Below are 26,838 nucleotides of genomic sequence, written 5' to 3'. Positions count from 1 at the left end.
TCATAGTTGCTCTCCGCTGGAGTCAACCTCTTGGATAGGAAGGTGCAGCGGTGTAGTCTCCTGTACCTGGCGGTCCTCTGTAAACGTAAAGCTGTCCTTGAGTTTGTTGAAGGCTGCTTGGTAGGCAATGTTCCACTCAAAAGAGTTGTGGGGAGAGGTGAGCGCATGTAACGGGGCAGCTATGGAGTTAAAGTTTCTAATGAATTTCTGATAAAAGTTAGAAAATCCGATGTACCTATGAACCATCTTGCGGTTCATGGGGGTTGGCCACTGAAGAACAGATTTAACTTTACTGAGGTCTGCGTGGATCTCCAACTCTGCTAGAATGAAATCCAGGAACATGACGGAAAGCCGATGAAATCTGCATTTTTCTGCTTTAACATAAAGGATGTGCCGCAGATGTTGCTACAGCACAACCCGAACGTGCCCGACGTGGGAATCCTCATCTGGAGAGAAAATCAGAATATCATCCAGATAGACAAAAACGTGTATTCAGCATCTCGTGCAGAATATCGTGAATGAAATTCTGGAACACCGCAGGCACATTGATGAGCCCAAACCGCATCACCAGGTTTTCATAGTGACCCGGTGGCATGTTGATGGTGGTTTTCCACTCGCCCCCCTCCCTACTGTGCACCAGGTGGTATGTGTTCCGTAAGTCCAATTTTGGGAAAACTCGAGCCCATTTCAGCATCTCGAAGGCCGTGGCAATTAGGGGAATGGGATACCTGTTCTTAACAGTGATGTCATTTAGGCCCCGGTAGTCGATGCAGGGGCACAGGGTTGTGTCCTTCTTTTTGACAAAGAATACCACGGCTCTGGCGGGTGAAGATGAGGGTCGGATGAGGTCCGCTGCCAGTGACTCCTGCGCACAGTCCCTCATGGCTTGGTGTTCCAAGCCTGTAAGAGAGAACAGTTTCCCATGCAGGGGTGAAGTGCCGGGCAAGAATTGAATGGCACAGTCATACGGCCGGTGCTTTAGAGAATACTTCTATTAAGTCAGAATAGCAGGGAGGGACGAGTGACAAGTCCGAATCCAGTTGCAAGTCCTGCAAAACTATCAGAGCAACCAGTGGGTCTCCCTTCTCAGGAGGTGCAAAGCATGCAACACCACATTTCGAACCCCATGATTTGATTTGGCCGGAGGACCAGTCAATGAGAGGGTTATGCTCTTTGAACCAGGGGCTCCCCAGAATGATGTCACTATTCCGGGAGTCGAAGGCATGGAAGCTCAGACGTTCGGCATGCATGTCAGGAAATGTCATGTCAATAGTTTGTGTACTGTGGGTTATACGGCACAAAAACTTACCATTCGCTGCATAAGCATGCTGGAGTCGCTGTGTCCTAATTGTTTCCAGACCTCATAAGTCCACTACTCGGAGGTTCAGGAGGTTCACATCTGACCGGGAATCGATAAACGCCTTAGTGGTGTACACACAGGCGTCCATGACCGGGGGACCGGTGATTAGTCACTTGGAGAGCGCCTTCCTGCTCGGCGATATGTCTGGCTTGAATCTGCAGGGACTGACGGATCGCAGCTGAGTCGGCTGGGTCCATGTTATGGCCAGATCGTTCTGTCACGAGCAGAATATGGGGTTGGACCTAAATGCTCCACTCGGAAGACGTAGTTGCAGTTCGGAAAACTTATTTATTCAGTACAGTGTCAGGGATCAGACAGGCAGTCAGCGGGAGCAGCAGTAACATGGACGTCGGGCATAGGAGGCAGGTCAGTGGGTAGGCATGGGTCGGTACACGGAAGATCAGGAACGGAATCACAAGAGTGCTGGAATGAGGCATGAGGCAACGATCTGGCAAAGGTCAGACCGTACTAAGAGTCCTATTTGTATCTGTCCTAATTACGTGGAACAATGCACAGGTGTGCGCCTCACTAATTCCTGCAGCTTTGTCAGCTGTGTCGAGGACCGGCACATCCAGGACAGGGACCATCAGGACCATGACACCATGTGGATAGGGAGAAAAAAAAATATGAACCCAACTGAATTTCTCAAATTTCTGCATAAAATGGTCAACAAATTAAGGCTGATCTTCATATAAATCACAAGAATAAACAAAAACTGTATGCTAAAAACATTGCAGCCCTAAGGGGGCCCAAGCCAATTCAAGCTTTAGGCCAGTCCCAAGCCCGGATCAATGCAGAGGGTTCTGTCAGGAAGCGCATCTGGCTTAAAACTTTGCCAAACAAATATGAGTGTTCATCTAAAGAATCCCACACAGGATTGGTTGTGGCCTGGGTTAACAACAATTAACCTGCAGGGCATCAATGGAAATTCAACAACTGTGGGTCAAAGACAAAGAAGAAGAGGAAAGTGGATTCGTTGGCAGAAGAAGAAGAGGAATGGACAGAGCCTACACCTGAGTGTAGGGACATTGAATGTTGGGAATATGACGGGAAGAGCTCAGGAGTTGGTTGACATGATAATGAGGAGAAAGGCTGATATATTGTGCATCCAAGAGAGGTGGAAAGGTAATCAGGCAAGAAGTTTAGGGGCAGGGTTTCAATATTTTACAATAGAGTAGATGGGAAGAGAAATGGAGTAGGGGTTATTTTAAAGGAAGAGCTGACAAAGAGTTACTTGGAGGTGAAAAGAGTATCAGATTGAGTGATGAGGAAGAAACTTGAAATTTAGGGTGTTATGTATAATGTAATTAGCGACTATGGCCCATAGGTAGGATGTGACCGAGAGTTGAAAAATGAGTTCTGGAAGGAACTAAATGAAGTAGTTCTGACCATCCCAGACACAGAGGAAGTTGTGATTGTTGTAGATTGTAATGAATATGTTGGTGAAGGAAACAGGAGCGATGAAGAAGTGCTAGGTAAGTACGGTATCCAGGAAAGGAACTTTGAGGGACAGATGGTGGTGGACTTTGGAAAGAGGATGGAAATGGCAAAAGTAAACACCTTTTTCCAGCAGAGGCAGGAACATAGGGTGACCTACAGAGCGGAGTTTGAAGCACGCAGGTTGATAACATTTTGTGCAGACAATGTAATCTGAAGGAGGTTATTAACTGTTAGGTAGTGGTAGGGGAGAGTGTAGCTCGACAGCATATGATGGTGCTGTGTAGTATGACTCTGGTGGTGGAAAGGAAGCTTAAGACAACAAAGGAAGAGCAAAGAACAATGTGGTGAAAGCTGAGAAAGGAAGAATGTTGTGTGGCCTTTCAGAAAGCGGTGAGATGTTCTCGATGGACAGAAGAGGCTCCAGAGATAGGCTGGCAGATGAGGTTATCCATCTGATTTTTTTTCCACGATTTATTTGTTTGATACAGCTGAAAATAAGTATTTGAACACCTGAGACAACCAATGTTAATATTTGGTACAGTAGCCATTGTTTGCAATTACAGATGTCAAACGTTTCCTGTGGTCGTTCACCAGGTTTGCACACGCTGCAGGAGGTATTTTTGCCCACTCCTCTGCACAGATCTTCTCTAAATCAGACAGATTTCTGGGCTGTCACTGAGAGGCACAGAGTTTCAGATTTTCCATCAGGTTTAGGTCTGGAAACTGGCTAGGCCACGTCAGAACTTTGATATGCTTGAAAGACCCAGCCACAACCCATCTTCACTGCTCTGAGTGAGGGAAAGAGGTTGTTCCCAAAAATCTCACAATACATGGCCGCGGTCAGCCTCTCGTTAATACAGTGCCGCCGTCCTATCCCATGTGCAGAAAAACACCCCGAAAGCATGATGCTACGACCTCCATGCTTCACAGTAGGGATGGTGTTCTTGGGATGGAACTCATCATTCGTCTTCCTCCAAACATGTTTAGTGGAATTCTGATCAAAAAGTTCAATTTTTGTCTCATCAAATCTATCCATGACTCCTCTGTATCATCCAAATGGTCATTGGCAAATTTACCACAGGCCTCGACATGTGCTGGGTTTAGCAGGGGAACCTTCTATGCCATGGATGATTTCAAACCATGACTTCTTCATGTATTACCAATAGTCACCTTGGAAACGGTGGTCCCAGCTCTTTTCAGGTCATTGACCAAGTCCTGTTGTGTAGTACTGATTCCTCACATATTAAAGGATCATTGAGACCCCACAAGGTGATATCTTGTATGGGGCTGCACTGCAATTGAGAGTGACCGTCATGTTTCACTTCTTCCATTTTCCAATGATTGGTCCAACAGTAGACCTTTTTTCACCAAGCTGCTTGGCAATTTCTCCATAGCCCTTTCCAGCCATGTGGAGTTGTACAATTTTGTCTCTGGTGTCTTTGGATAGCTCTTTGGTCTTGAGCTTGTTACAAGTTTGAGTCTTACTGATTATATGGGGTGGACTGGTGTTTTTTATGCAGCTAACGACCTCACACAGGTGCTTCTGATTCAGGATAATAAATGGCGTGGAGGTGGAGGACATGTCCAGGGGCGAGAGAAAGAGTATATTGGTAGATGGGTGCTGAGGATGGAGCTGCCAGGCAAAAGAGCAAGAGGAAGACCAAAGAAAAGGTTGATGGATGTTGTGAGGGAAGACATGAGGACAGTGGGTGTTAGAGAGGAAGCTGCAGGAGATATGTGCACATGGAAAAAGATGATGCACTGTGGCAACCCCTAACGGGACAAGCTGAAAGGAAAAGAAGAGGATGAGTGTTGAAACAGCACAATGATCCATAACATAAAGCAAATCAACAACAGAAGTTCAGGAGAAGAAAATATGTGGTATGAAGTGGTCCAGTTGAGATCCTGGCCTCAGCCCAATTGAGATGTTTTGGCTATTCACACCAGACATCCAAGGAATTTTGCTGAACTGCAACAATTGTTGTGTGCATATTCAGGGTTTTTCATTAACCTGACCAAGAACTTTGAGCGTCTTATATCTGTAAACGTGTTTGCATCAATAAGAAAAAATTATACATTGTCAAAATTTGTGAACAAAAGATTCAGAATTTTTTTTTCCCATGACTGACTGGGTTGGAGCCTTAGAGCGTCCCTGCCAGCCAACCTCACATCAGTATTCCTCTCCTCTAGCCCAGCCAGAGACGTAAATGCCTGCTTCGGCTCAGACCTCCAGTTCTTAGTTGATTTGAGTTGGCCAGTGGTAGACCTTGTCACCGGCAGATCTCACCTCTGAGCCCACACCAGTGGCCTGCTTTTTCAATGCATTTTGATTCTCCTATTGCGAGCCTTTTGTTATGTCGCATCATGGCAATTGTGAATGAAAAAGTAAATGCCTCCAGAGGTCTGTCAATCAATCGGAATTTGTCAGCACTGCCCACCCCTCATAGATTCCTGGTAGCTCAAAGAAGACCTTGAATGAAGTCATTCAGGGGGAACCTTTCAAAACCCAATGTTTTTTTTTTTTTTTTGGGTGAGGACACAGTGTGAAGTAAAGTTATCTGGGTAGTGAGGGAAGTTAATGTAAAGATTCCTCTGGTGACAACCACCTCACGATTAATCTTATTTGTAGTCTCTCAGACTTCAAATGTTGGACATTACTTTTCAAGAAGTTGAAATTGCTTTAATATGTTACTTTTGTTCAGATGATTGTGTTATTTGATAAATTTGAACTTATAAATGACTATTTTTATTGGCTCTTATCCCTGAAGACGTTTCGACCCGCTGCCATGTTAATTGAGCGTTCAGCAGACTTTGGGAAAACCTGGAATGTGTATCGCTACTTTGCCTATGACTGTGAATCGTCCTTCTCTGATGTTTCTGCCGGTCCCATGGTGAAGGTTGATGATGTTATCTGTGACTCACGCTATTCCGACATTGAGCCATCGACTGAGGGAGAGGTAATGTACTGTAACTTAACTCAACTCACCTCTTTCATCAGATCAATTCAACAATCTGCTCAATCTTATCAGGTAATTTTCAGAGTTTTGGACCCAGCTTTCCGGATCAATGACCCATATGGTCCTCGAATCCAGAGTAAGCACACCTAGATTTTTATAATTGAGTTATTTGAGATCAGCTAGTTTTTAAATTGTCATTGATATTTTACAGATATGTTAAAGATCACCAATCTCAGGGTGAAGTTCACAAAACTTCACACGCTTGGGGACAACCTGCTTGACACGCGCATGGAGATAAAAGAAAAGTATTACTATGCCATCTATGACATGGTAGTTCGAGGAAACTGCTTTTGCTATGGACATGCATCAGAGTGTGTCCCCGTCTGGGCAACTGGCCCTGTTAGAGAGGGCATGGTAAGTTGTCAGGGGGCTTATATTCATAATATTTTCTCCTCCAAGTGGAAACGTTCCACATGGGGCATTAAAACTTGTGCAATTTGGTGTGATTTTTTTTTTATTTCTTCTTGCACTTTTAACAGATTAGCAACCCTCAAATACATGAAACACAAGAAATACCTATGTTACTGTAGCGCAAGTAAATTAAGTTATTATACGTTATAATAAAGTACATTGGTACCACTACTTCCAATAGTCTCTACGAATGAAAGATTCAGCTTATGAAAAGCCTCCCCGGAAAATATTTGTTGCTAATTACGAAAAAAAAACTGAAAAAACAATGCTGGATTCAACCGAACATAAAGATCCTATACTGTATCTTGGTTTGAAAGCAGCGCCTAAGAGCTGCGCTCCCATTAGCCACTGTTGGAGCACTTTCCTGGCATCAGATTGGCTAAGACATGTCATTCTGTCAATGTGATGCAATAAAGCAGCTCCACCTATTAGCTAGCATGTAGCATCTTCCCTGACATCACATCCTCCATTGGCTCGGGGTGATCAATCTTTTTTTGGAGGGGGAGGGGGAGACGTCAATCTTTACCCATGACGCACTTCCTGTATGTTGTCACCAAATTCATTGTCATAGGCAGACTCAACAACTTCTTCGCGGATTTATTCATCGTTTTTCCACTGTGAGGCCAAAAAAATTGATGTCCACTTCCATCATCTGCCATATGGCCTCACGCTGTTGCTGCTCGACTTGAGAGGTTCATATGGAGGTTGAACCTGAAGTTGAGGAAGTTGTTTCGGTGGGAAAGGCTAAGGAGGACTTTGACGAGTTGGCTAACCATAAGGATCTTTCAACGGTGAACTGAGGACATTGACGAGTTGGTTCGCCACGAGGATCTTGTGTTATCTCGGAAAATGTGTTGACTGGTCGGGCAATTGCTCACTTCGATGACATTTGCCTTGCACATTTCCACAAGATTGTTAGAAGCCATCAAAGGCAAACATTAATTTTGTAAGTAGAGGCACCACTGTATAAACAATCATGAATATCTTTTGGCATAAACTGCTAAACAAAAGAGACAAATATTCTTTCCCGGCCACCCACATGAATGATAGCTTTGTGTGAAATGTATTTAAATATTGCTCACCACTCCATCACTAAATAAGTCCCAACAAACGTATTGGTTTCCCCACCTAACTGAAACCTATAGAATCTCAAATAAAGAGAAGTCTCTCCACAGGTAATATCAAAACATTTTGTTCATTCATTTATTCATCGTCTATCACTTATCCGAAGTTGGGTTGCAGGGGGACCACCTTTAACAGGGACACCTAGACTTCCCTTTCCTCAGCCACTTCATCCATCCCTTCTGGGGGGATTCCAGGGCCAGCCGAGACACAGCATTTCCTGGGTTATCCCCAGGGTGTCCTTCCGGTGGGACGTACCTGGAACACCTCCTCTGGGAGGTGTCTGGGAGGCAGCCGAATCAGATGCCCCAGCCACCTCATCTGGCTACTCTCAATGGGGAGGAGGAGCAGCTAGACTCTGGGTGCCCCATACTCCCGAAGCACTCCAGCAGGAATTCCCGAGGACATAGTCTCACGGCTTCTCCAACTTAACAGAAAAGATGTAGAATGGTTGGGCAAACTTCCGTGCATCCCCAAGGACCCTGCCAAGGGAGTAGAGCTGGTCCACTGTTCCATGGCCAGGACAAAAATCAGATAGCTCTTCCAGAATCTGAGATTTGACATCCCGCCCGAACCCTCCTCTCCAGCACCCCTGACTGGACCTTACCAGAGAGGCTGAGGAGTGCGATCCCCCTGTAGTTGGAACACACCCGGCTTTCCCCCTTCTTATAAAGGTGGACCTCCACCCCAATCTACCAATCCAGAGGCACTGTCCCTGGTGTCCATGCAAAGTTGCAAAGGTGTGTAAACCAGGACAGCTCCAGAGCATCCTTTAGGAACTCCGGGTGAATCTCATCCACCCCTGCGTCTTGCCACCAAGAAGCTTTTTAACCACCTCAGTGACCTCAACTGCAAAGATTAGAGAGTCGTCTCAGAGAATCCAGACTCTGTTTCCACATGTTGGTAGAATTGAGGTCTTCAAAGTATTCTCCCCACTGACTCATAACATCCCAAGTCTCGGTCAGCAACGCCCCATCCTCACTGTACACAGTGTTGACAGTGCACTGCTTTCCCCTACTGAGACGGCAAATGGTGGACTAGAATTTTCTCAAAGCCTTCTGGATGTCTTTCTCCATGGTCTCACTGAACTCCTCCTGTGCCAAAGTTTTGTCTTATTTGTCCAAAGCTGCACTCCGCATGGCCAGTTGGTATCCATCAATGGGCTCAAGCGTCCCACAGGCCAAAAATGCCTGATAGGACTCCTTCTTCAGCTTGAGGGCATCCCTCACCGTTGGTGTCACCAACGGGTTCGGGGATTGCCACCACAACAGGCACAGACCACCTTACGGCCACAGTTCTGGTCGGCCGCTTCGGCAATAGAAGCACGGAACATGGTTCATTTGGACTCAGTATCCTTTGCCTCCCCCAGAACTTGAGGAAAGATCTTGTGGAGGTGGGAGTTTAAACTCCTTCTGACAGGGAATTCTACCAGACGTTCCCAGCAGACCCTTACAAAACGTTTGAGGTGCCACGTTACACCAGCATCTTCTTCCAACATTGGGGCCAACTCATCACTAGCTTGTGATCAGTTCACAGCTCTGCTCCTCTCTTCATCCAAACATCCAAGATGTGGTTGCAAGTACAAGTGACACAACCACAAAGTCAATGATCGAACTGTGACCTAGGGTTTCCTGGTGCCAAGTAGTCATATGGACATCCTGATACTTGAACACGGTGGTTGTTGTAGACAATCCGGGATGAGCATAGAAGTCGAAAAACAAAACTCAGCTTAGGTCCTATTCGGTGGGCGTTCTTCGCTATCACGCCCTTCCAGGTCTCACTGTCATTGCCCACGTGAGCATTGAAGTCCCCAGGTAGAACAATGGAGTCCCCACCAGGAATTGCTCTGTAGCACTCCTTCTAAGGACTCCAAAAAGGGTGGGTACTCTGAACTGTTGTTTGGTTCGTAGGCACAAACAAAGGTGGAGGGACGGTACCTTCCCATTCACTGCGGTACACCCCAGCAAACAGGCACCAAGCCAGGGGGGCAATAAGTATACCCACACCTGTTTGGCGCGTCTCAACTTGGGTAACTCCAGAATGGAAAAGAATCCAACCCCTCCCAAGAGGACTGGTACCAGAGCCCAAGCGGTGTCTAAAGGCGAGCCACAATATATATAGTAGGAACTTCTTAACCTCACACAGCAGTTCGGGCTCCTTCTTGACAGAGAGGTGACATTCCATGTCCCTTTTGTAGCTAAGGATTGGATCACCAAGGTCTCTGCCTTTGACCACCACCCAGCTCACACTGCACCAGACCCTTATGGCCCCTCCTGCAGGTGATGAGACCATAGGAAGGGGGACCAACATTACCCTCTGGGGCTGTGCCCTGCCGAGCCCTATGGGTGCAGGCCCGGCAACCAGGCGCTCGCCTTTGTGCCCCACCTCCAGGTCTGGCTCCAAGGGGGCCTCATGTGACCCATGTCCAAGCAAGGGAAACCTAGATCCAATATTTGTATTCTAACCCTAACCCTAACCATAACCCTCGGATCATTGGGAAACAGAAACCCCTCCACTACGATAAAGTGAAGGCTCAAGGAGAGTGAAACATTCTGTTAAGATTGATCATTTTGCTGTGGTTTCATGTTCTCAGGTTCATGGTCACTGCATGTGTAATCATAATACTAAAGGACTGAACTGTGAACAGTGTCAAGAATTCTATCATGATCTACCATGGAAACCAGCTGAGGGACGCAATACCAATGCCTGCAAGAGTGAGTATGCACCGTTTCTTTTCATCCACTGACACGCAAGTCAAAGTGATTTACATAGTTAAAATCATCCCCTCTCACCACTCATCTATACAGAAACATACTCAACACACATGCAGGTTGAAATGAAAAAACAAAACAAAACAGATAATAATGGAACGACCAACGGCTAACCTCTGACTGGGCACAAAGAATTCAGGTGAGGTAGTCTTTCAATAATCCAATCCATTTTCTACCACTTCTCGGGTCGGGTTGTGGGGGAAATAGCTTCAGCAGGGATACCAGACTTCCCTTTCCCCATCCACTTCTTCCAGCTCTTACGGGGGGATCCCAAGGCGTTCCCAGGCCAGCCGAGAGACTTAGTCTCTCCATCGTATCCTGGGTTGTCCCCGGGGTCCCTTTCCGGTGTAGCATGCCCGGAAAAAAATCAACAGGGAGGCGTCCAGGAGTCATCCGGATCAGATGTTGCTCATCTGGCTCCTCTCAATGTATAGGACCAGCGGCTCAACACCGAGCCCCTCCCTGATGACCGAGCTTCTCACCCTATCTCTCAGGGGGAGCCAGAACATCCTGTGGAGGAAAACCATTTTGGCCGCTTGTCTCCGGGATCTTGTTCTTTTGGTCCCGAACCACAGCTCATGCCCATAGGCGAGGATAGGAACATAGATCGACTGGTAAATTGAGAGCCTCGCCTTTTGACTTAGCTCCCCCTTTACCACAACGGACCGATACAAAGTCTGCATCACAAACCTTTCAACATAAGAACATACGGATATCGCTGAAAGGGTGGTAGCTAGTTTGCAGGATCAACAAAACACCTTTATTTGAGCATCTACCATCCAAGAAGCAAGCACAAAGACATGTAATTTACTGACATTTGAAATAGCAAAAGCCAGCAATCCTTTCTCCGAAGAGGAGTTTCTTCAAGAATGCATGATAGAGACAGCAAGCATTTTATGTCCCAAGAACAAGAACAAAGTTGAAAAAAAAATATTTTTTTCTGATCTGAATGACATAGATTGGCTCTGTGATTTCGCTTTTACTGTGGACATACTGACACACATGAATGAGCTGAATGTTAAACTACAACGGGAAAATCAATTTGTTCATGAAATGCAAGCAAACGTCAGAGCCTTCAAAACCAAGCTGGTTTTATTTTCAAAGTAAATGTCAAACAAGTCATTTACTCATTTCCCCACACAGACTACCTTAAAAGAGGCCCTGCGATGTGTCAAAAAATATAGAGAATCACTGGATGACTTGCATGAAGAATTCTGCTGTCGATTTTATGATTTTGTAAAAATTGACAGGCCACATCTTCTGGTGTCATGTCCCTTCTCACACGACCCAGAAACGGTGCCACAGGAGTTGCCATAAAAATACTCTCAACTTTTGACACTTTCCTCAAATGTCAAGCGTATAGACAAGAGTTACTGTTCAAACTTGGCAAATCACTGCTTTTGGTTTAAATCACTCATTTTATGCTGCTTAGAGTCAAATCAAGCCAAACAGTTCCCAAAATATTGCAGCTGCTCTTGTAAAGTTGACACACTGACACAGACATGAAGGAATGCATTTGGAATAATTCGACAGTTTGTAAAATATCAAAACAAATTTTCATTTGGTTAAACATCAAATAAGAGTTCACGGTTCAGCTTTGCAATTCCTATCAACATCATCACCTTGTGTGTACCTTTGTCAACTTGTCCCTTTTGGCTGCTGCCAGTTCAAACAAAGAAAAGGACTCTTTAATGACTGTAAACCAAGATTTCAAAGAGACCAACTTATTACTTTAGGGTCATCTTGTGGGAGTTTCACAGCAGGGTGACTTGGAAGAATGGCCGAGGAGGGCCACTATGTCATGTCATGTCCCCTACAAAATTTAACTGGACTCAAAAGCAGGTGGAGGGAGAAGAAGTAGCTGTATATTGGGTAATTGGTAACATATATGAGTAATGATGGTCCGGAGAGGGACAGGGAAGGTGCTGGTCGCGGAAGCATGGGCAGGTGGAAGACCTTGACGGTGTGACTGAAGCAGGCAGAAATGCACAACACATAAGATGATTAGTATAACTGTGGGTTGTTGTCCGGTTTACCAATTACACATTCATTAAACTGGACAAAAAAGGAAGCAAAGACACTTGTTCAAGTTTGACAGCTCGCGAGTCGACAGGAGAGCAACTGTCTCGTACAATTCGCCACTGCACTCTCTGATTATCCTTTCCTTAGTACCTCTATTTATTTAGTTTCAAGACGCTCCTTATTTACATGGATGTTAAAAAAGGAGACGGCAAGCAAAACATAGTTGGAAACTAAGTGTACTTGTTTGTTCATGTGTGTGTGTGTGCCTGTGTGTGGAAGATTGCTGAGTACATGTGTGGTCATCATTTCTTTAACAGGCAGCAGGTGCTCCTGGTTCTAACAGTTCTGATGATTAGATGTTTTTGTTCTTGCTATGTCCTGCTAGGCGGCTGCCACATTATCTAGAGCAGAGCAAAACATTTCTTTATTGGAAGCAGATGTATTATACTTATATTCACAATTATTCCTACATTTCACCCCTGTTTGCCCTACATTTGCAACCACATTTTCTAGAGCAGAGCGGAGCATTCTTCATTGCAGGAAAAGCAAGGCATTCTTTATTGCAGGCAGGAACAGTAACTGAATTGGAGCAGAGCAAAGCATTTCTTCATTGCAGGCAGGAACAGTAACTGAATTGGAGCAGAGATAAAAAATTATAGCAAACGCTGCCTGGGAAAGGAGCTAGCACATCCAGAAACCTGGTGAGGAAAAGCAGGATAGAAAATGAATAGATGGATGGCTGCAATATAACAAAGAGTGTAAATTTTAGGTTTAACATTGAGGTTCTGAATACTTTACGTACCCACTGTGTATGAAGTCCTGTGTACTCCTGTCATATTGGAATGATAATGGAGGCTACTTTTTCATAATTTCTAGGGGGCAGAGGCATATTGTGATGAAAGAGTATAGCTATTTCATGACCTCTAGATGCCTGTATACATTTTAAAATGTGAAAGGTTTTTTTTTCATTTTCCCCTCTACCTATGTATAATGTAACCATTGACTTTCAACAATTATATTTTTCAGGGCCGGGGAAATGCACATTATATTAAAAAATCACAGTAATTGTTTTTTTTTTTTTTTCATTTTGGACATTTTTTTTTTCAGTGTGACTATATATGACTGGAGACACAAAAGGGTGTTTCAATAAATCAGTTCTCCATGATACTTGTAGCCCAAGTACTTGTTTCAATTGCAAGTGTTTTGTAGCCCAAGTCGTTTTTTTTTTATTATTATTACAAGTGTTGTTTTGTAAAATGTATTTGTATTCTGATCAACTAAGACTATTGCTACAGCTTTATGATTAGATTATTGTGTTTCACCATTTTACTGAATAAGAACATTATGTAATTATTACTTTATTTATCAATTTTATTTGTGGCCGCACGTTGGCTCAGCTGGAGTTTGCATGTTCTCCCTGAGCCTGCGAGGGTTTTCTCCAGGCACTCCGGTTTCCTTCCACATCCCCAAAACATGCAACATTAATTGGATACCCTAAATTGCCCCTAGGTGTGATCGTGAGTACAACTGTTGTCTATTTCTGTGTGCCCTGCAAGTGGCTGGAATCCAGTTAGGATGTACCTTGTCTCCTGCCCGTTGACAGCTGGGATAGGCTCCAGCACTCCCATGACACTTTTGTAGATAAGTGGCTAAGAAAATGGATGAATATTAATTTGGGCAGCACTGTGGAAGGACTGTGTGGAGTTTCATGTTCTCCCCATCGACACGTGGTTTTTCTCCGCATGCTCCAGTTTCCGCCCCCATCCCAAAAACATGCATTAATTGGAGACTCTGAATATACCTTAAGTGTGATTGTGAGTATGGATGGATTATTTCAATGTGGATTGTGATTGGCTGGCAACCAGTTCAGGGTGTACCCCGCTTCCTGTCCAAAGATAGCTGGGATAAGTTAATTTGGTCACCCTTGTGAGGAAAGGTGGCTCAGAAAATGGTGAGCATGTCTATCTCACAGTTTTGAGGACCTGGGTTCAAATCTGGTATCGCATGTGTGGAGTTTGCATGTTTTCCCCGTTCCTGCATGAATACTCTGGTTTGTCCTACATCCCCAAAACATACATAGTAAGTTAATTGAAGGCAAATTAAATTGACCATAGTTGGCAACCAGTTTAGTGTGTACCCTGCCTCTTACCCAGAGTCAGCTGGGATGGGTCTCAGCGCATCAGCAATGCAGGTGAGGATAGTCGGTGCAGAAGTTGAATGATCCATCCATCAATTCAGGTTCAGGTACACCCTGAACCGATTGCCAGTCAATCGCAGGGCACGTGTAGACAGACAACAGTTGACCTAGGGGCAATTTAGTCTCCAATTAATGGATCATGTTTATTGGATGTGGGAGGAAACCGGAGTCCCTGGAGAGAATCCACGCAGGCACGAGGAGAACATGCAAACTCCCCACAGGTAGGGCCGGGATTTGAACCCCAGTCCTCAGAACTGTGAGGCCATTGGGCTACAGCTGCGCCGCTGTGCTGCCAGTTGAATGAATGAATGAATATTAATTTTTAGATATTTGTGTTTTGACTGTGGATTTCTCCCATGTTCTCAGAGTGTAACTGCAACCACCACTCAGACTCATGTCACTTTGACATGGCTATCTACATGGCTTCAGGAAATAGAAGTGGGGGTGTTTGCGATCACTGTCAACACAATACAGCCGGATACCACTGTGAGCGGTGCAAACCATTTTACTTCCAAAATCCTGAGAAAGATGTTCGAGATCCAAACATCTGCCAATGTGAGTAATTTGTCTTCAATGGTCATCTACAATAAAATTCCAAATATTTTGTCATTATCAACACGTAAAATAAAAGGGATTAAAAATTAGTGATTTTTTTCCACTTAACTCCAAAGACAAAAAACATTTATTGAATATATCACGTGCTATGGAGCAAAGCATCCTAGAGTTGTTGGAAACTGAACTAAAAATTAATTAATTACAATATCAATGAAAGGAAACATGGAAAAAGAAGCCATGAGTAAACTACAACTATACATATTTTTGTGTGTTTTCTGTTTTCCAGACCTAACTTAAGCCCAATGATACAGTAAAACTACACATTTAAAGGACAAATGCTTATTAACGGAAAACATTTTGACAGATTTGTTAAAAAAAAGGCCTTCACTGAAAACAATGGGAAGCCAGTTATTAAAAGAACTTTATTTCTCGCTTTTATCTCTGCAGCTTGCAGTTGTGACACTTTAGGCTCCCTAAATGGAGGACTGTGTGATGGGAGGACAGACATCAGAGTAGGACTCATTTCTGGTCAATGTCGGTGCAAAATCAACGTGGAGGGAGAACGCTGCGACAGCTGCAAACAGGGATATTATGGGCTCACTGATATACCAGAAGGCTGCAAAGGTGTGTAACATGATATGTAACAGCATGGTGAATAGACAACACAGACTTGCTCAACCTTTCACTGAAAAGCTAATCTACAGTACAGTGGTACCTCTACTTACAAACATCTCTAGTAAGGAAAAATTCGGGTTACGAAAACGCCTCATTGGAAAAATATGATCTCTAGTTACGGAGGAACTTCAGGTTACAAAAGGAGAAAATAGGAGCTGGATTTGCAGCCCCCAAATTCCACCGAACGTAAACATCCTGCATCATGGTTTGTGTGTCGCGACAGAGCTGCTGCTCTCCCATCGCCGTAGCATCTTCCTGGCATTTCATTGGTGAGGTGGGACATCAGTCTTTATCCATAATGCTTTGCATTTCCCTTAGACCCTGAACTGTCACTTAATCACACTAGCACAAATTGGAAAAGTAAAACTTTTTTTTGTGAGTTTTTTGGTTTGTTTTTGCATGTTTCTTTATCTTTCTTCACCATGGGCCCCAAGAAACTTTAGTGGAATTAAATGGTGTGCGTGCGTATATTCATACCTGTTTTCTCTCAGTTGTCTGTTTGATTCCTCTTCCGTCTCCCACGATGCCTTTTGCTTGTCACTCACCCTTCTCTTTGGATAGTCACCCAACTCCAAAGGTAAATGAACATAATTTTTATTATTCTTTATTTACTTTGAATGCTTATTTTTGGCCAGGTGGGGGTCGAGGGTCTTGGAACGGATTAGGCTATTTACATGTAAAATGCGCTTCTACCGACAAAAAATCCACATTTCGAAATAACTTCAAGAACGGGTTCATTTTGTAAGTAGAGGTAGCACTGTATGTCCAAATATTTAATAGGTACTGACCATAATCTGGGCGGCACGGTCGGGCAGCTGTAGAGCGTTGACCTTACGGTTCTGACGACTGAGGTTCAAATATCAGCCCTGCCTGTGTGGAATTTTCAAGATTTGCCCATTCCTGCGTGTGTTTTCTCCATGCTCTCTGGTTTCCTCCCACATCACAAAGACATGCATGAATTGGAGAATCTAAATTGTTCTTAGGTGTCATTGTGACTGTGACTGTTGTCTGTCTCCGTGTGCCATGCAATTGGCCTTGTGACTAGTTCAGGGTCAGCTGGGATTGGCTCCAGCCCTCCCATGACCTTCGTGAGGATAAGTGTCTCAGAAAATGGATGGATGGATGGATGTCTGTACAGTCTCAGTTGAAGATAGAGTTCCATTCTGATGGTGGCATAATAACGCATAATTAATGAAAGTCACGATGTGCTAAAGTGCAACACTCAGGGTAAATTACATTTTATGTGACGGTTCTCTTCACTAGGGTCGCGGCCATGCTGGAGCCTATTCTAGCTACATTTGGGTGAGAGGCGTGGTTCACCCTGACCTGGCCGCCAGCCAATCACAGGGCATACATTAAAAGCAAACAACCATGTGCACTCACATTCAGACCTATGGGGAATTGAGAGTCTTCAATTAACCTACCATGCATGTTTTTGGAAAGGATAGTCAGAGGAAACCATTGTACTCAGAGAACATGTAAACTCCACCCAGGCGAGGCCAGATTTGATCCTTAGTTCTCAAAATTGCGAGGCAGATGTGCTAACCAGTTGTTCACCGTGCTGTCCATTATCGCTCCATCCATCCATCTTCCACCGCTTCTCTGAGTCAAGTCACGAGGGAAGTAGCTTCAGCAGGCATGCCCAGACTTCTCTTTCCCCAGCCACTTCTTCCAGTTCTTGCGGAGGGATCCTGAGACATTCCCAGGCCAGCCGAGAGACATCGTCTCTCCAGCGTGTCTTGTTTCATCCCCAGGGTCTCTTTCCGGTGAGACATACCTGGAACACTGGGAGGCATCCGGATCAGATGCCCCAACCACCTCATCAGGCTCCTCTCAATGAAGAGAAGCAGCGGCACTGAGCACCTCTCGGATGACCAAGCTTCTCACCCTATTGCTAAGGCAGAGCCCAAACACCCTGCGGAGGAGTCTCATATTGCCAGCTTGTATCCAGGATTTTGTTCTCTTGATCATGACCTACATCTCGTGCCTTTAGGTGAGGGTAGGAACATAGATTGACTGGTAAATTGAGAGCTTCGCCTTTTGACATACCTCCCTCTTTACCACAACGGACCGATACAAAGTCCGCAACACTGCAGACGCTGCACCAATCTGTCTGTCGATCTCTCGCTCCATTCTTCCCTCACTCGGTGCCCTTTTCTGACTGAGGACCATGGTCTTAGATTTGGCAGCTGTAGAATGTTGGCCTCACAGTTCTGAGGACTGGGATTCAAATCGCTGCCCCGTATGTTTGAAGATTGCATGTTCTCCGCGTGCCTGTGGGTTTTTTCCCAAGGACTCTGTATACCTCCCACATGCAAAAACATGTACTGGAGACTCTAAATCAGCCCAAGGTGTGATTGTGAGTGTGATCTGTCTCCATGTGCCCTGCGATTGGCCGGCAACCAGTTCAGCGTGTACCCCGCCTCCTGCCCGATGACAGCTGTTATTGGCTCCAGCAACCCCACAACCATTTGTGAGAACAAGCGGCTCAGAAAATGGATGGATGGATTAAAAAAAAAATCACATCTCGTCCCCATATATACAATAACAATCAAATGATGATGGTAAGTGAGTGTGCCTTCTCGTGCCATGTGCTCATGTATTCTTACATGTGCTGTATGTAGGGACTGTCATAAACAGATGGTCCATCTGTAATTGAAATCGAATAAGGGTATCCATCCATCCATCCATCCATCCATTTTCTGAAGCAGTTATCCTCACACGGGTCGCAGGAGACAGACAACAGTTGCACTCACAATCACACCTAGGGGCAGTTTAAAGTTGCAATTAATGGATGTCTTTGGGATGTAGGAGGAAACCGGAGTGCCCGAAGAAAATACACGCAGGCATGTGGAGTACATGCAAACTCTGCACAGGCAGGGCCGGGATTTGAAACCCATTCCTCAGAACTGTGAGGCAAATTTTGTACACCTGTGCCACAGTGCCGTCTAAGAGGATACAACAGGGATCGGCAAACTGCAGCTCCTTATGTTATGGGTCTGCGTGGGTTGGAAAAATAAATAAATCTCTGCTTGAAGTGAATATTTGTGTCAAAATTGTCCATCATGTCTTATTATGTAAGTCAAAGTTTTTAACTAGTTTCTTCAAACCTTGTGCAATTTTGGTGATCACCATTTGCCTTCTTCAGAGAGATTAGACAGCACTTGACATGTCAGCAGGCAGATTTGACAGCCGGCATGTGTAGAAAGCCTAGCGACACCAAAACTGCATAACACCTGAACAAAGTATTTTATTTGTTTATTCATTTATTTAACTGTAGTTGTAAATTGTAAGATTATTGTGATCTCAAAATATTAAAATTATATACAATGTACATTCTTAATACATTCTTTCGAGGGTGTATGGACACAGAAAAAAAATATACCAGCTAATATCTTTATTTTAGATGTCAAGAATTGTTTGCGACTCCCAGTGTTGTCTTTTCTGTGAAAACAGGGTTGAAATGGCTCTTTGAGTGTGAAAGGTTGACGTCCCCTGGTATACAATAATAAAAAAAATCCTTCTTTTTTTTTAGCATGCACTTGCAGTTTTCTGGGAACCTTTCCTGGTCAAAATCCTTGTGACAGTGAGACAGGAAACTGTTTTTGTAAACGATTGGTGACTGGAACGGACTGTGACCACTGTGTGGTGAGTTAGTAATGTACAAACAACACTCCTAATAAAACCTGGGAAAATGAGGAAGTTGATTATACATATAAAATATGATCACAAGTGAAGAAATTAAAGCTTGGAGTATTTTCCTCTTTCAATTTTGCAAGTAACCACGTAGGATGTAATAAAATGTTAAAATCTGTTCTCTGTCTTTGTGCCTCTTTGAAGTCTGAACACTGGGGTCTTAGCAATGACATGGATGGCTGCAGACCATGTGACTGTAACCTGGGGGGAGCAATCAACAACCAGTGAGTTCAGCCACAGTATCTAACAATTCTGCAACTGTTGTATCAACTGCAATCAAGTCAGAGTAACTAACTACTAGGTGGAGCTCTAGCTAAGTGCTAAATGTTAATTAAGATTGCAATTTGCCAATCTTTCAATTTTCAGCTTGCTGCTTCAATATGTGGTTTCTGTGCACTGTTATGGTAAACATCACAATCTTAGGCTTGCCAGAGAATGATCTAGCCGAACTCAACTGAACCCGCAGTGTTCGGTCACTATTCTTGCTGGGATTTGACATTTTTATCCCCAGTGAAAAGTGTTGCAACATTCATTCATTTTCCGAGCCGCTTCATCCTCACATGGGTTACAGGAGTGCTGGACCCAATTCCAGCACGCGGGTTACAGGAATGCTGGAGCCAGTTCCAGCTGTCATCAGGCAGGAGGCGGGGCACACCTTGAACTTTTTGCCACCCAATTGTAGGGCGCATGGACCCTGACAACAGTCTTACTCACAATCACAAATAGGAGCAAAAAAGAGTATTCCAATTAATGCAGGTTTTGGGGATGTGGGAGGAAACTTGAGTGCCCGGAGAAAACCTACACAGGCATGGGGAGAGCATGCAAACTTCACACAGACGGGGCCAGGATTTGAACCCCAGTCCCCAGAACTGTGAGGCCAATGCTCTACAGCTGTTCCAACGTGCCGCTACTCATATACATTCATTATTATTTTATATGTGCCTGTAGATATAAATTCCTGGTGCAATGAATCGATCACAACTGGACTGTTGTGGTTGTTCTCGAACAGGTGTACTCAATACGTCAATCGCGAGGCAGTTTTGGTCGATGGCGTGACGGCGTCCCAAAAAAAAAAAAAACACGTTAGCCTATCATCCACCTCGTTGCTTGATTCAGGTGTGGCGAATACATCGATCGCACGCACATAAATGCGCATTCTAGGTTGCTAGCTGGCCTCCTATTTACGCCAGTCACAGCGATGCGCGCAGTCCCCCCAAACCGGTCAATCGCGAGAGGCTGGCTGCTTCAAAAGTAGATCTTGGGGTAAAAAAGTCTCGGCACCTCTGTTCTAGAAGCTGTGATCGATTCAGTGTCTGGAGAATGAAATGATCTGGAATAATGAGAACATTCATAGCCTTGTGGCCAGAAGGCAAAGCGATGCTCCCCTCGTGCATACCTTGCTAGGTATGCAAGGTCTTATTGAATCAAAAGCAATTCATACATTCATTCTTACTTCTATACTCTTAGGTGCGATCAGCTGACTGGTCAGTGTGTCTGCAGAGATCACGTTTTTGGCCGTCGCTGTGATCAACTTGAGTCAGGATTTTACTTCATTGCTTTGGACCACTACACCTATGAGGCAGAGGATGCCAAGTTAGGACCCGTGAGTATCCGTTTTACATTTGTTTTCTCAATTGACAAGATAAATACTTTATTCACCCACAAGGAAAATTCTCTCATAATTCACTAATTACTGATAATTTAATATATTATATTTATATATTATATATTTGGGGGTCATGCTAGAGCTTCACTCGGCTGACTGTAACCAGTGTGGGATCTCTTGCTGCTCTCTGAACCTTTTTATGATATTATGGACAATAGGATGAGGAAATAACTAAATTCTTTGCAATTGTATGTTGATGAACATTGTCCTTAAACTCTTCAACTAGTTTCTCGCACACTTGGTCACAAAGAGGTGAACCTCGCCCCATCTTTGCTACGTAATGACTGAGCAATTCAGGGTAGCTCCTTTGATAGTCAGGCATGGCACCCACCTATTCCCAATTAGCCAGTTCAACTGTGGGATGTTACAAACAGGTGTTAGATAAGCATTTCGCAACTTTCTCAGTCGCTTTTGGCAGCTGTCCTAGGTATTTTGGAATGTGTTGCAGCCATAAAATTCTGAGCTAATGATTATTTGCTAAAAAACACAACATTTATCAGTTTCAACATAAAATATCTTGTCTTTGTAGTGTGTCCAATTAAATATAGGTTATACATGATTTGAAAATCGTTATTTTCTGTTTTTATGTATGTTTAACACAATGTCCCAACTTCATCGGAATTAGATTTGTATGTGCCCTACAACCCTAATTGGCTGCGATTTTTGTCGCCCAGAGGCTCCAGCTCACCTGCGACCCTAGTGAGGTTAAGGGGTATGGACAATAGATGGATAGATGGATGGTTTTATAGAGGCTTACCATTATTGTCCCCAAATTTATCCTAAAAAGAAAATACAATAATATAAATATTTTTAGTGATTCTGTTAAATTTCTGCACTTCCTATTGATTATGTTTTCATTATCACTATTTAAGAAAAACACAAGTCAAACATAAACCTTGCTTTTTAATAATACAAGATAATCTTGACTTTAGTATTTATGTAGAAATCCCACAGGTTGATTTGGAAAAAAAAAAGGTGAGAAGGGGAGTGTGAGCTACCGTTGGCATGCAGGACATTTGGCACATCCTTTTACTACAGTATCTCAAACAGTGTATCAGACAGGGAAATATCTTTTGAAAGAAGGTTTTGCTGCTGGGCTGTTTGTTTTCTTTAGGGTGGAATGGTGGTTTCAAGGTCCGACCCTCAGGACCACAGCCCCACCTGGACAGGTTTGGGCCTGGTCAATGTTTCAGAGGGAGCCTTCCTTGAGTTCACTGTTGACAACATTCCTTACTCAATGGAGTATGACATTCTCATCCGCTATGAGCCTCAGGTATGAAAGAATTTAATTTTGTTATTGTCTTTAAAAATCAAAGACCAAGTCCGAAACCTTGGTGTTCTGATTGATTCCGACTTGACTTTCAACAATTGTATGAAATCAATCATAAAAACTGCCTTCTCCCATCTAAAAAACATATCTAGAGTCAAGTCTTGTATGTGTCAAGCAGACCAGGAAAAGCTCATCCATGCTTTTATCTCAAGTAGACTTGACTACTGTAATGGTCTTCTGACTGGACTCCCCAAAAAGAGTATTAAACAGCTGCAGCTCATTCAGAATGCTGCAGCTCGCATTCTGACCAAAACAAAGCAGTCAGAGCATATAACTCCAATCCTAAAGTCCTTGCACTGGCTTCCAGTCAGCTTTAGAATAGATTTTAAAGTTCTGCTACTGGTCTATAAATCACAAAAGGATTTAGGTCCTGAATACATGAAAGAAATGCTTACGGAATACAAAACCAGTAGAGCTCTGTGATCGACTGACTCAGGTTAAATAGTGGAGCGCAGAGTCCAAAGCAAAAATGGTGAAGCAGCATTTAGCTATTATGCTGCATACAAATGAAATAAGTTGCCAACAGAGGTGAGGTCAAGCCCAAGTGTGAATGTTTTTAAATCCAGGTTAAAAACTCTTGGTTTTTTCATGCTTTTTTTTAATATATCCACTTCATATTACTTGCACTGTATGCAGTTTTAATTGTCTTTTTTAAATATTTTGTTTGTCATTTTTCTCATTTCTTCTTGTTTTATCCTGTTTTAAATGCTTTATCTCTTTGTTTTCAAATGCCTTTAAGCATGTAAAGCACATTGAGTTACCTTGTGTGTGAAATGCACGATACAAATAAATTTGCTTTGCTTTGCTTTGCTTTATTTGCTTTGTAAACCAGTAAACCATACAGGACACATGACACATTCACCATGAAAACTACGAAGCCTGTTTCCACAAATGTTTGTAGATGGTTAGCTTGAGTGCAGCTGTCAATGTGAGTGTGAGTGATTATCTGTCTCAACATGTGCCCTTTATTGACTGCTGACCAGTGCAGGGAAGTGGTCTGGCTTTTATACAAGTCACAACCTGAAACAGTATAAGTGCACAGAAAATAGGGAAAAGGATAGGCCTGAGTCACATGGTATGTTTCCTTTCACTTTTTCAAATTAAATATTTTTCCATGAGGGTCACCTTTGACGATTCTGAAGAGCTAGTAATATTTTCAAGAGGCAGGAGAACATGTAAGTTGGGCAAAGAGAACAGTTGAAGTTGGAAAATTCTGCTGTCAAGTGCCTTGACATAATTTTCCACAAAAGTCATTTGTGTTGTAAATTATCCATCCATCCATCCATTTTCTTGGCCACTATTCCTCACGAGGGTCACCAAAGCTTGAGCCTATCCCAGCTGGCAACGGGCAGGACGCGGGGTACACCCTGAACTGGTTGCCACCCAATCGCAGGGCATATTGAGACAAACAGCCACACTCACAATCACACCTCGGGGCAATACAGAGTGTCCAATTAACGTTGCATGTTTTTGGCATGTGGGAGGAAACCTGAATGCCCAGAGAAAACCCACACAGGCCCCTGGGAGAACATGCAAACTCCACACAGGTGGGTCTGGGATTGAACCCAGGACCTCAGAACTGTGAGGCCAATGCTTTCCAGCTGATCCACCGCACCGCCTGTTGTAAATTACACGTAAAGAATTTATATGACGACAAAGTCCATTTTAATTTCCTCAGTTTAGTTATCTCAAGTTTTTAGTAATGCAGGAAATCCTCTACATTACCAGGTTCAGTTCCTCCTTTATCATGACAGACCAATTCGGAGTTTGCATCACAAATACACAAATCAGCCTAATAATATGATTAGGAAACTGATTGAACATAGGCTCTGGCCCCTCTTCAGTCCAATCGTCCAATCTTTTTTGCACCACAATCCAGTTTCACATAAATACATATTTTGACAAACTGTCATAGTTGTTGGCAGTAAGACCCCTGTGTGGAGCCATGGTTGCTGCCGAAGCTACCTCGAGCGTGCGTAGAATAATGTGCTAGTTTTTGATGCAAAAATAACACGACACAAAATATATCCATCCATCCATCCATCTATTTTCTTAGCCGGTTATCCTCACGAGGGTCGCTGGAGTGCTGGAGCTTATCCCAGCTGTCATCGGGCAGGAGGCAGGGTACACCCTGAACTGGTTTCCAGCCAATCGCAGAACACATAGAGACAAACAGCCGCACTCACAATCACACATAGGCGCAATTTCGAGTGTCCAATTAATGTTGCATGTTTTTGAGATGTGGGAAGAAACCGGAATGCCTGGAGAAAACCCACACAGGCATGAGGAGAACATGCAAACTCCACACAAGCAGGCCCGGAATCGAACCCTGGACCTCAGAACTGTGAGGCCAACACTTTCCAGCTGATCCACTGTACCGCCACAAAATATATATTTTTGATTTAATTTAAAATCTTAAACAAAAGCGAGGTGCATGTGAAAGTCATCCTTTTCTGAGGTCTGCCAGTAGATCTCAAAAGTGTGGAGTGTGAAAAAAATTAACCATCTGCAATGGATTTCGAAAGGCTGGGCTGCTCTCACTCAGAATGCGAGCTGCAGCATTCTGAATGAGAAAGGCACAATTTCAGGGGTAACTCAGGATGAAAGACACTGAGAGCGACAGAGAGTCTGAAATGGTGGGTGATGGACACTCTGTAAGGCTCTTTAACTCCCATACTGAAGACGACGACTTTCATGGTTTGAGTGAAGAAGAGGAGGGGGAATAAAAACAATGACTTTCCTCTTATTTTTTTTTTTACCATTTTACTGCTGTGTTATAGTCACAGTTTGGATACAAGGGATGTAAATAATCATTTATAAAGTCTTTCTGTGTGAATATGTAATTTCACAACGTACCAGAACAAACGGTATATATCTGTGCCGTATGGTCCAGCGCGGCTAGTGTATGGAAAAAAAAAAATGCTCCATAGAGAGGGCCTGGCTTCTTAACCGATGCACTCTGTCATTTGGAAAATATGGTAAGTTGATTTCAAGATTTGTTTGTATGAAAGAGTAGTTTGTGAATAACAACAGTACTTAATCTGCTGCTGCTTCCAACCCATCCCAGAATAAATAAACAAAATGAAATGCTTGGTGGTATACAAATACATTTTGATATGATCAAATGTTCTACACTATTAATATTCTCACTGCGGATATGAACTAGCAGACTGCTTATGTGCACCCCTAGATTTTTTTGGTCTAGTCTCTCGCCAAGGATCTCTTTGCCCTACTAAGGTCTTAAATCCCTAACTGTGCCGTTAGGGGCACATAAGACCCTATGCCATGATATGGTAACAGCTCAGGGAGGATTTTTTAAATTTAACATGGAATAATGTGTTATTTCAGCTGCCTGACCAATGGGAGGAGGTTTTGATGACAGTGATTAGACTGAAACCTATCAGAGCAGATAGTCGTTGTATAAATACTGTGCCAGATGATGACCACCAAATGATTTCTCTTCACCCTGGGTCACGGTAATCTTCATTAACTTTTTTTTTTCCACAGATAAAATCACTGTTTGCTTATCTTTCCAACATGTTACTGAATGAATGTTGTTTTACTGTCCACCTCTAAAGGAATTATACGTTTTTATGATCTAATTTAATCTCTGCATTTATCAAACAGAGATTCTAAAATGTTTTCTGTACTCGGCATCAGTGATGATGTACTCTCCTGGGATTGTTTTTCCATAACACTTTCTAACTCCATTCTGTTGCAATTCCTCCAATGTGTTGGAATTATTGTCCTTTTTGGCTTTGTGTTCAAAGTAGCTTGGTAAAAAAATTACAGATGTTTCACATTTCCTCTGTGCTTTCTTAGACATGTGGCTCTTCCCAGACCAGTTTGTTTCGAATCAGGTCTGAACTATACCATCCGCCTCAATCTCCCATTGTATTCAGGCCTCAGGGATGTTCAGTCTCCATACACACTCATTGATTCGGTGAGGGTGCATTTCACTTCTGATCAGATTTTAAAAGTAGAAAAAAAAACATGGACTCACAGCTGGAATGTGTTGTTTGTAAATGTTTAGCTGAATTTTTCAGGACAAACAAAGCTCTTTTTCACTCTCAAACTGGGAACATGTACTTCTTATCAGATTGTGCTGATGCCTCATTGTAAGAACTTGGACCTATTTACCACCTTGCAAGGAGGGGAATCTGGTGAAAACAATCGATGGGAAACTTTTAAACATTATCGTTGTCTGGAAAAAAGCCAGAGTGTTATTAAGACACCAATGACCGACGTTTGCCAAAACCTATTGTTCCGTGTTTCTGCTCTGCTACACCAAGGAGCCAAAGGTACCACAACTACAAGTTGATGTTAAATTGGGGAAAAAAAAAAAACACTCTATTTGTCATTATTTCTCCCATCCAGAATGCCAGTGTGATCCCCAAGGTTCTCTGAGTACAGTCTGTAATGTGAGTGGAGGTCAGTGTGAGTGTCGACCTCATGTTGTTGGTAGAAACTGCGACAGATGTGCTCCAGCCACTTTCCAGTTTGGACCAAGTGGCTGCAAAGGTATAAATTCTAATTTCATGCTACATTAGAAATAACAGAACAAAAGTTATGTAAA

At 43.4% G+C, this 26,838-nt stretch overlaps 1 protein-coding gene across 4 annotated transcripts in view; it reads left to right on the top strand.

Moving 5' to 3' along the window:
* The window catches only part of lamb1a (laminin, beta 1a), a 104,504-nt gene that overhangs the window by 24,387 nt on the left and 53,279 nt on the right, over positions 1-26,838 (top strand). For all 4 annotated transcript variants that reach the window (XR_009795512.1, XM_061823597.1, XM_061823598.1 and 1 more), the window contains exons 5-18: positions 5,569-5,757; positions 5,830-5,893; positions 5,969-6,171; positions 9,944-10,064; positions 14,707-14,895; positions 15,343-15,519; positions 19,106-19,218; positions 19,411-19,490; positions 20,734-20,869; positions 22,047-22,205; positions 25,611-25,738; positions 26,085-26,205; positions 26,362-26,563; positions 26,640-26,783. Coding sequence is in view for 3 of the 4 variants with exons in the window: in XM_061823597.1 (XP_061679581.1) it covers positions 5,569-5,757; positions 5,830-5,893; positions 5,969-6,171; positions 9,944-10,064; positions 14,707-14,895; positions 15,343-15,519; positions 19,106-19,218; positions 19,411-19,490; positions 20,734-20,869; positions 22,047-22,205; positions 25,611-25,738; positions 26,085-26,205; positions 26,362-26,563; positions 26,640-26,783 (2,026 nt within the window). In the remaining variant the exon portion in view is untranslated. The remainder of the gene's footprint in view (positions 1-5,568; positions 5,758-5,829; positions 5,894-5,968; positions 6,172-9,943; positions 10,065-14,706; positions 14,896-15,342; positions 15,520-19,105; positions 19,219-19,410; positions 19,491-20,733; positions 20,870-22,046; positions 22,206-25,610; positions 25,739-26,084; positions 26,206-26,361; positions 26,564-26,639; positions 26,784-26,838) is intronic.

This window comes from Syngnathoides biaculeatus, chromosome 6 (genome assembly GCF_019802595.1).
Source record: "Syngnathoides biaculeatus isolate LvHL_M chromosome 6, ASM1980259v1, whole genome shotgun sequence".
In the NCBI taxonomy this organism is placed as follows: domain Eukaryota; kingdom Metazoa; phylum Chordata; class Actinopteri; order Syngnathiformes; family Syngnathidae; genus Syngnathoides; species Syngnathoides biaculeatus.
The sequence above is the reverse complement of the archived record's forward strand: the minus strand, read 5'-3'. Positions and strand labels throughout refer to the sequence as shown.